This window comes from Cornus florida, unplaced genomic scaffold (assembly GCF_030987335.1).
Source record: "Cornus florida cultivar Cherokee Brave unplaced genomic scaffold, ASM3098733v1 CherokeeBrave_3.0.0_Hap2_Chr01, whole genome shotgun sequence".
NCBI classification, from domain to species: Eukaryota; Viridiplantae; Streptophyta; class Magnoliopsida; order Cornales; family Cornaceae; genus Cornus; species Cornus florida.
Window position 1 is genome coordinate 70,668,838 of NW_026775571.1, and position 10,571 is coordinate 70,679,408.

Sequence of the window (10,571 nt, forward strand, 5' to 3'; positions counted from 1 at the left end):
GTGGCATTGTATCATTGGATAAGCACAATCATACACGGACCATTTTTAATCGAGAAACATTTTGATTTTTTCATGTCATAAAGATGTGACGACTTAGGCTTTGTCAGGATAAAAAATATTGGAGATTCAAATATTTGGACATGTGAGATATTTGCTTGGAAACTAATATTGGTTGTAACTTCTCATGCTCAAACCAATTGTAAAATTTTGATTTCTTATTATCGACGGTCCAAGAGTTTTTGTTTTTTATGCAGTATGTATGTGTTACACATTGCCCCATAAAAGCTTCTAGGATAAAGAAATATATTTTTTAATTGAATATTGTGGTACAAATAATTGACTTTGTAGTTTGTACACGTTGAATTTCACTCGATCGTGTCTTGATAATATCTTTCCCTCCTTTTAAAGTGAGGCTTAATAATGTCTTTTCCTCCTTTTATAGTGAAATTTGTCATTGCACAAAAAATTTCAAAAAATGACATTTAAAAAATTGTAAACTAAGGAATTGCAGTGCCAGTGGGTCTTAAAAAATGACATTTAAAAAATTGTAAACTAAGGAATTGCAGTGCCAGTGGGTCTTTATGTAAATGCTGTGAAATTAAAATTTTTATAACTCAGTCAAAGTAAGTTAAAAACCAATCATATTTTACTTTTAAAAAATTAGAATTGTCATGTGCTAAGAGTTAATTGAGCACATTGAAGTGCTAATGTACATTCTCACTCATCTTCTCGTCGAGTCACCCTACTTATCCGGATTGGTTCATGTGATCGGATACTTGTATTAATTATAGCGACAAAGTATTTCCCTATTTAACTAAAAAAAATATATATATAAACTACTATATAGGACTAACACCAAACCTGTATATACTCGATTCAATTCAGTTTGTACCCACAAGACTTTCCTTGTAATAACATGCCTCAAGCAAAGTACTCTACAAAGTTAGTGTAAGAAAATCTTGTATGGCTGCCCAATGCAGAGAGTTAAAAAGTAAACATAAAAGTAACCGTTGTATATAAAATAACGGCACTCAGCAATACCAGATTCAAACATGGTAATAGAGCCTCGAGCTGTAACCGAGACTCCATTAAGATTGTGGGGGAGGACGAGGTGGAGGCTTGATGTGTCACGACAGTAGATTTTCTCCGCTTTGCTCTGGGCGATTACGGTTTTATGGTTAAAGGAGTGTCAACACATAAATGCCAAGAACTTCTCTAACAAAAGAAGGAATGTCCCATTCAATCCAAGCTCTTCTTGCAGCAGCAGGGTCCTTCAGATTCAGCAAAATAATTCTAGCTCTGAAAAAAGACACAAATTTTATTCAGAACAGAGGATTGGAAAGGACAATTTATGAAGGAATGCAAATCCGGAGAGGAAACATGTGGAATGAACTTCCACCTTGGAATGGAAAATGGGTTACATATGATATGGGACCAAGTGGATGGCGAAGGGATTGTAGGGTGGGAATGTGGGATAGGTACTCGACAATATGTCTGAGAGAAAAGAAAAGAAAAAGTTGCAGCTCACGTGGCGGAAGACATGCCATGGACTGTCGAAGGCATCACCCCTGACATTATTGTGAATCCGCATGCTATCCCATCTCGAATGACAATTGGGCAGCTTATTGAGTGCATCATGGGTAAAGTTGCAGCTCACGCGGGGAAGGAAGGAGATGCTACTCCCTTCACGGATGTTACAGTGAGTTGTACTCTCTCAGAATTTTCTTCTTCTCTATCTCTCTTTTCTTTTTCTCTTGATAGGTAAGACAAACCACCCACTTAGTCTTAATTGGACCTAAACCCTCAACCTCATTTTTGAGAGATGGAGGAGGTAGCACTTAAGCTAATGTTTGGATATACTCTCTCAGAATCATGGCTCATGAGATACTGAAATAAAAGCACTTTCGCATATTTAAACAAGTCTATACATTTTTGTATTTGTTGGGGATAGAATGCATGTCCTCTTACATTAGTAGAAGATTTGTTAGTAAGCTCAAGAGCTCCACTTGGTGGGATGATGGTAGCAAATCCAACTAGAATAAGGTTTGTTTGGTAGAATCCATATCTGTCTGTTGGGTTGAATCCGTTGTAGAGGAAATCAATGGATTGAGAAGGCACAACATTATCAAAAAGGAGGGAGAGAAGAAGAGCTACGTAAATGGGAGCAGCCATGGAGTTAATAAACCTACTCTTGGGGCTATGAGATCAAGCATTGATTCTCAATCCAAAGGGAACTTGCTACACCATCCTGTTTCAGTTCTTAAGTGGCCATTCATGCACACTCTGAAAAAACATATCAAGAACTAGGTATTGGTTGTGCTGCTAGTGCATCCTTTTGCAATACCGCCCATAGTTTCATATTGGTCTAAAGGATTATATGCTTTACTTTCTTTCACTGCGCCAATCAAGCTATAAGCTGCCGAAGGATCTCACTGCTAATTAAGTAACCTAGCTTCAAGCAGTACTTGAATAGCCAAGGGTCTTTTAACATGCAACTTAAAAGAAACACTAAGAATCACCTGAGTAAAATGGTTGCGAGGAATCAAGGAAAGATGGGCTGGCGAGTGGCTGTATTTGAGGAACAGAGGGCCTTCTTGCAGCCAATTGTTAGTCCGGAAGAGAGTTTCTGAACCATTTTTATCCCTGCTTTTGATTAAGAAGGGCATTGCTAAGGATCTCAGCTGAAGTAGCTTTTTCCATATCAACTGCTTTGTTGAGGTATGCTAAAATCCCCAAAATATCTCCTTCTGATTAAGTATTTTGTTTGAGTCATAGTTTGTTCTGAGTATTTGACACAAGTTTCCACGTATGTTTTAAAATTGCATCTCTGTTTTGTGTTTCCAAGCTAAGAAAGCCTAAACCACCATTTCAAATGTTGAAGTAGACTTCACTGGTGACACCACTTGACCAATGAATTGGATTGGCATAGTTTATTCGGTGTGTCTTTTCCGTTTACATAGCATAGCTCATTATTAAATAGTTTTCAAATTTAGCTTTTTCATGAATTGATCATTTGAGTTAATTAAGTCTTAAAAGGACATTCTTCTCCATTAACTGGTAATGATAAACCAAGATGACTCTGGTATTGTTAAGACACCCCAAGGAAACACCAAAATCAGCATAATAAATTTGTTATGCAGCCCCCTTGAAGCAAAGCAGTTGATGGTGATAGGTTGTATACTTTTGTTTTTGTTTTTGTTTTTGGTTTTTGTTTTTGTTTTTTTTTTTTTTTTTAGTGCTGACGTTTTCTACCTTTGTTACATATTTGAAGTTGTCAAAATTTATATGTTTGCAGACCCATAAGAGTGAGATTCTTTATTTTAGTATTCATTTACTTGCAGAATAAAAGAAGTGGAAGCCCCATAATTGTGAGATTTGATCGAGTCAATATATCTTATGCCAAACAATTTTCTAATAAATTATAGACTAGAAGAAGAAAGGCATTATAGAAAAGGAGATTGTGTTATATATTGATCAATTTAAAGGTACACGGAAAACAATAAAAGATTAATACATAGTTTTCTTTATTGAACACCCATGAATGTGATAGAAGGTGCAGGGTGCATTACATCGATCAATGTGGTTTGGGCAAGGGCAAACAAGACTACCTTAGATATAGTGAAATTGAAAATTTGCCCGAAGTAGTTGGGTAAAAAATTGTTATGTTTAACTGAATGATGGACTTCTGATATAAAATAGTCATTGATTAGTTGCTTTAGTTGGTTGGTCAAGATAACGTATGTTAATAGTTTGACTGAAGGTGGAAATTGAAGATCTTTGTGATTTTAGTGTGAAGTAGCTTTAGGTGGTTGGTTTTGTAATTTGTTTTTCCTGTGTTCCTGGGTGGTTCTTGGAAAAGCCTAATATTTTTTTTGTTAGTTTGGCTGAACTGAAATTATGGTTTTGCTTAAGATAATTGGTTAGTTGTTTTATGACTATATGGTTCTGTAACACTGGCAATCCTGGGTTGCTTTTAATGAACCTATGAGACAAAGGATGTAAAGATTCATCATTGTTTGATTGTAATTGTAATTTAAGTTTTACCAGAATCTGTTGTATTTATTGGTTAGTTAATGCAATTGTATGTGGGAGATAAAATTCGGTAATTGTTTGATGGGAAGCAAAAATGAAAACAAATTTTGTGTTGGTCTGAGTTCTTCTTGCCTAAGAAGCACGGACAATTCTATGGAGCTTCCATGTTTGTGACATTTTTAGACACTTTTAGACACGTGTTTGAACTTGTCCTCGACTATAATTTCCAAATAAATTACATTAAGTCATACACTTGGCCGGTGCAGCTAAGGCACTGCCCAAGTGATTTTTGTAGCACAAATACATTTTAAAAGGAATCACATAAGACAATTTTGAAAACAAGATGACATGCCCGAATTATTCAACCTTCCTTTTTCTATGGTATACGTGGTCACCACAAATACAATTGTAATGGCAAAAATATGGTAAAAGTATAGTAGTAGTATATTTAATATAATTGTCTTTCTGACTTTAAGCCTCATCTTCCACATTATAAATTAATGGAAGTTCTACGTATTTTATATAATAAATATGCCTAGCAATGCATTTTTTCCAACTATTTAGGGTCACCATTTTATATAAATAGATATACAAACTTTGTTAGTATTCTGTTCTTTAAAAATAAATGTGATTTTAAATGTTACAAGAGAAATAAATTATTATTGTTATACTATCCATAGAGTAAATTAGTTTTGTTGATTGCTTGATTGAAAGTAGAAATAGAATTTCCTTTATGGGCTAACTTTGCTTCTTGGTCATAATGATTATGGGTGTCTTGCAGACCATCTATGCTTTGGTCAGATATATCTTAGTAAGCCAATGATGTCAGATGGAGAAACTGTGACTTTGTTTCTGAAGGCAGCGAGATTGAGGAATCTAACATACTCGGCTCCATTGTTTGTGGATGTCACTAAGAGAGTGATAAAGAAAGGGCATGATGGTGAAGAAGTAACTGAAACTCAAGATTTTACTAAAGTCTTCGTTGGGAAGGTATGTGAATTGGATTCCGAACTGATGAAAGTTTGACATCTGGGAATAGGCTCTTATGCCTCTTTGTTGTCCTTCAGGATTGACTTTCTGCTTCTTTTTTGCCATATACTTTAGGTTCCTATAATGCTCTGGTCGAGCTACTGCACATTATATCAGAATTCAGAGAAAGATTTGACGGATCTGGGAGAGTGTCCATATGATCAAGGTGGGTATTTCATTAACAATGGGAGTGAAAAGGTTCTAATTGCTTAGGAGAAGATGAGCACCAATCACGTCTGTGTTTAAGAAGAGGAAGCCAAACAAGTATGCCTATGTGGCAGAAGTCCGATCAATGGTGGACTCCCAGAACAGGCCACCCAGTAGCATTTTTGTGTGGATGCTTTCACGGACTAGTGCCAAAGGGGTATGGGCATTAAATATGGTGTTTAGGGGTGTTTTTTGGAGCACTTTTTTATTTATTTATTTTTTTTTTTGCCTTTTGAATTCTTATGGAATTTATGAATTTTTTTTGTTGTTTTTGGGTATGTTATGTAACTGCAGGGCTCCTACCCTTCCGTACATTTGGACTGAGATTCCTATTATTATTGTGCTTCGGGCATTAGGATTTGTTGCTGACAAAGATATATTTGAGCATATTTGCTATGATTTCTCTGACACTCATGGAGTTGCTACGACCCTCCTTGGAAGAAGCATTTGTAATATAAAATCAACAGGTAACTCTCCCACTGTATTATATCATCATTTAATTTTTTTTATCTGTTATCCTTTTTTTATTTTTTATTTTTAACGGGTAGTTAGTGTGAGATTAGCTTTTCTTTCTGGTTTGCTCTGTATTGAATAAGCTAAACTTCAAGCAATATGAATAAATATAGCAGTTCATGTTTCCAATATGAACTAAACATAATCTTCGGGCTTGCTGGCATTAAAATTGTTTTTACCTTTCAAAAGTAATGTCCTTTCGGTTCTAATTCATATTTGATTTTTTAGCAGCTTCAATATCTTTGTTTAGGTTTCAGCTCTTGTTTCCTAGATTGCAAATTCAGTTTCATTGTAAATGTTAGCATCCATTTGATTTCTTCTCTCTCTTTTCTTTTTTTTTTTTTTTTTTTTCTCGCTATTCTTGTGGTGATGTGGCAGTGCGGCCTTACTGAGATGGTTATGCTTTTCTTCCCGTATTGCAGGTTGCACTGTACTACGTCGGGAAACGAGAGGCCACTGTTGGTGTCACAAATGAAAAGAGGATTAAATATGTGTTATGAATGCTGGCTGTTGCTATACACGAGTGTAAAGCTGTCTTTTGTGCTTCTTTTTTTGTTTAAGGAGAGTCTCCTGTTCATTTACTTCGTAGGTATGCCAAAGAGATCCTCCAAAAGGAAATGCTTCCTCATGTTGGTGTAGGAGAGTATTGTGAGACAAAGAAAGCTTACTATTTTGGGTAGGTTTTGTCTAATTTGAATATGTTCCTTTTTTGTGGCTTCTTAGTGATTTAGAGAGACATTAATTGCTTTTCTACCAGATATATTATTCACCAGCTTCTGCTACGTGCAATTGGACGAAGGGCGGAGGATGATAGGGATCACTATGGCAATAAGAGACTCGATCTTGCTGGTCCTTTGCTTGGTGGCCTCTTTCGAATGGTTTGTGATTGCTTTAATATTTTGGAGCTTCTATGACCATTTGAAAGTCCTTGATTTTCATTTGGGTTTTCAAAGATTTTGGGTTTCTAAAGTTTTGGTGGTTGTTTATATTACTGCAGCTAGTCAGAAAGTTAACAAGGGATGTGAGAGCTTATGCTCAGAAGGTTATTTTACATACGGAGTCTTTAATATAGTTTATATTTGATGCTTTTGCTGGTGCTTGAATGTATATAATTTTGTGCATCGTGCAGAGTGTTGACAATGGGAAGGATGTTAATCTGCAATTTGCAATTAAAGCGAAACCAATTACTAGTGGCCTTAAATACTCACTTGCTATTGGGAACCGGGGACAGGCAAATGCAGCCGGTGAATGTGCAGTATCATTTTTAAAATGTTCTCCGATTTCTATAGGTGTTAAATCGCCTAACATATGGCTCCACTTTGTCACACTTGTGAAGATTGAATTCTCCAATAGGGCGAGAAGGTATTTTAGTTTTCTCTGTCATTGTTTGTTCAATGATGCTGTTAAGGGTCTAGATTTCCCCATAAGGGCTCTCTCTCTCTCTCTCACACACACACACAGTTTCATCTATGTTGCAACTCCATTGCTTGTTTATTTTTTCTTAACCTTCAGCTTTAACTGTGTTATAAATTGCATTTACCAGGGAAACTAGCAAAACCACGGCAGTTGCACAATTCCCAATGGGGAATGATGTGCCCTGCAGAAACTCCTGAAGGACAAGTGAGTTTGCTGCATAATATAGAATTCTGCGTTATAATTTGCATCTTTTTCTACGTACATTTGTGTGTCATCTGGTGTTACATTAGGCTTGTGGACTGGTAAAGAATCTTGCACTGATGGTGTATATAACAGTTGGATCAGCAGCATATCCCATTTTGGAATTTTTGGAAGAATGGGGTACTGAGAATTTTGAGGTAGAGTATTTTGATTTTGGTATGTGTGGCTGTTATAATTTTAATAAGCTTCTTTCCTTGGTTTACAATTTTCCTTTTAATTTAGTTCAGAACAACTTTCAAAAAGAGGGCCATTTTGATTGACCATCAGAGTGTAGTATAAACTTTCACATACAAGTATCAACAGATTCACAAGGACCAACAAATCAAAAACTACGTTCTTACTCCAAATCAAAATAAAAAATATATATATGCAATTCAAAAATTTATTAATACACAATTTTGTAGCCTATAAGAATACAAAAATAGGAAGAAACTACTCTGCTAAATTATATCTTTGGATGTCTCTAGTAGCATGGATTAGGAACAACCCAAATGGGTGCTGGTTGAATCTTCTGCCAATCATGTTCATCTTCATTAATCACTTCTATACTCTGATTCTCCATGTCAAACCTGCCCGTGTCATGCCCATACATGTCATTCTCACCCAAATGATCACAATAGTAATTGTCCGTGAAGTAAATCGAATTCCCTTTACAAGATGGAAAACCCTTTGCTGAATGTGACACAGATTGATTCCGACCCAAAAACAGCACGCGATCATCGCCTATTGATGCCAGTTGTTCCCATGTTTTCTGACTGAAATCCAGCTTGTAAACATGAAATAGCTTTGTCAAGTGAGAACAAATACAGCATTGGTTCTCTTCATCAAGAAGGTCTGCCTCATGAACAACTACACCGTCCCAGCGAACATGATTCCCAATATACCTCACAATAAGCAGCAGATCACCCTTTGATTCCACTATGTAACTTTGAATGGTATAAAGATCATCTCCAAGAGAATTTTCAAATTCCACCCTTTTCTCAGGAAAAATAGGCTCAATCTGCATCTTTTTTGCAGGGACAGAATTATTGAAATCCCAGATTTCAACTGAAGCTGTTTCACCCAAAGCAATAATATGATCATGGTGAGAAATGATATCACAGTAGGCATGATCTGCACCATCCAGGGCAGTCCATTCACTGTCTCCATACTTCCAAAAGGCAAGCTTGGGATCAATTACACCATATATTACTCCTACCCAGTAGTTGTTCTTACTCTGAATTGGGTCTGATGAGAGTACAACTTTCTTAATATCCCGGACAAAGAAGCAATGAAGGCTTGTTTTGCGAACTTCAAAAAGAGGGAGTTGAATCCTAGCCCCCAAGAATGGATTGAAGATATGTGGGAATGCTTCTTGGTCCAACAAAATCAGCCACCCATGGGATGATCCTTTGCAATTACCCAAGTGTTCTGGAATATTCATCATCTGCTTGTACACTTTTTTCTCTGTAAAATTGTATAAGCAAGGGCTATTTTTTTTGCCATGATCTGGACCAGGAAGCAAGAGCAACGGTTGATCAAATAGGGGACTCTCTAGAGATGATTTTATGGCTTCTGCAACAGAGCACCAAGAACGACACACTGCTCCGGCGCTAAGCAAATCGACCACAGACAATCTGTTCAGGATTGACTTCCACAAGTTAGTGGGGAGTCCAGACCAATTCGGTGGTGGTGATGATGCTGATGTTTTTCTTCTTTTGATGCGATGACCCAAATAGGTTTTTTTGGAAATCACTGCCATGTCTATGTCTATGCTTCGAAACTCTACAGAGATTGATCACAAAATAGTTTCTTGTATGCGTATGTCTCTGTAATTTCTTGTAGACACAGATTGATCACAAAATAGTTTCTTGTATGCGTATGTCTGTAATTTCTTGTAGACAGAGGGATTGATCACAAAATAGTTTCTTGTGTGCGTATGTGTGTGTAATTTCTTGTAGACAGAGAGATTGATCAGAATAGTTTCGCACCGGCGGCCGGCTGTATTTGTTATATGTTATAGGCCGGTGTGTGTATATGTAAAGGCGGTGCGTATGTAAAGGCGGCGGTGTGCATGTTATATGTAAAGGCGGCGGTGCGTATGTTATGAAGGCGGTGTGTGTTGTGGGCCCAATTTTTGGCCCAATAGTTCCGTTTACACTCTGATTTTGCCTCACTCAAATCCAACTATATATATATATATATACATCGCTAGGGTATTAGGTGCTTTTGCCCGACTTATCTGCCGGATACTGTGCAAAGCATTCCCTTCGTATGGGTAAGGTAAAGTTCGGGCGTTCGGACTTGATCCCAGAAAATTACTTGTACTTAAAGAAAATCGAAACTTAAACTTGATAGTTAACGAGGCACCAAGCCGAGCTGACTCATTAGGTTAAATTCAACCGAAAATTTTGAATAAAAATCGAACAATTATTATTTTTAATCATTTCATTTTAATATTTATATCAAATTGCTATTTTATTAATAAAAAGAAAAAATTCCAAAAGCATGTTAAATTTTAGAAAACTGCAGTGAGATGCGTTTGGTGAACAAAATAAGTGCGGATAGATAATAGAGGTTTCATCCAAAAAGCGCGTTCACGAAGTTACAAATCGTAACTTTTTAAAATTGTGTTTTTAAGCGGACGTAGATTTTTTATGATATTATATTGTTTTGGACAATTTAATCCCTCTTTACTTTTATAAATACGACTTTGTCCTTAGCGTTAAAAAAATATACAAATATTATGCAAACCAATTTGTGTTGTCTAAAAACGGGAACTTGTTAGTATTGTTGTTATCATACCCTTCCCTTTAAGAAACCTATATATTAGAAATTTAGTGTCCTTCCTTTTAAGGTTTCACCTATATATTAGAGATTCAAGTTATATTAGAAGTTTAGTGGAGTTTAGTTCCATAATCATCCAATTTTTTTTCATTTATCCAAAATCTATATTTATATTATTTCTTGTCCATATATATCAACATGTTTTTTAGATCAACTTCTTGAATCGGGTATATTCATGAAAAAAACAAGCAATAATTAGTAAAACTAAATTTCAATCTTGAATCCTATACAATTTGAATTTCATAAATACGAGTGCTATTGTTTTTTTTTTTTTTTTTGTAAGCAAG

The 10,571-nt window shown here is 36.0% G+C and overlaps 2 protein-coding genes across 2 annotated transcripts; one reads left to right on the forward strand and one right to left on the reverse strand.

The window, feature by feature from the left end:
• Positions 1-876: 876 nt before the first annotated feature.
• LOC132299846 (DNA-directed RNA polymerase II subunit RPB2-like) lies at positions 877-6,653 on the forward strand. The gene is given in 6 exon segments (XM_059796709.1): positions 877-2,718; positions 4,814-5,022; positions 5,137-5,297; positions 5,299-5,735; positions 6,204-6,457; positions 6,539-6,653. Coding segments are annotated over 4 exon segments (822 nt in total). The 5' UTR covers positions 877-2,718; positions 4,814-4,851; the 3' UTR covers positions 6,257-6,457; positions 6,539-6,653.
• Positions 6,654-7,921: 1,268 nt separating this feature from the next.
• LOC132274280 (putative F-box protein At4g22180) lies at positions 7,922-9,199 on the reverse strand. The gene has a single exon (XM_059775526.1). The coding sequence runs from the start codon at positions 9,197-9,199 to the stop codon at positions 7,922-7,924; it is 1,278 nt and encodes a 425-aa protein (XP_059631509.1).
• Between the last annotated feature and the right edge of the window lie 1,372 nt (positions 9,200-10,571).

Bases quoted from the DNA above. Each gene is read 5' to 3' on its own strand.
- LOC132274280 (XM_059775526.1), bottom strand. From the start codon at position 9,199: ATGGCAGTGATTTCCAAAAAAACCTATTTGGGTCATCGCATCAAAAGA.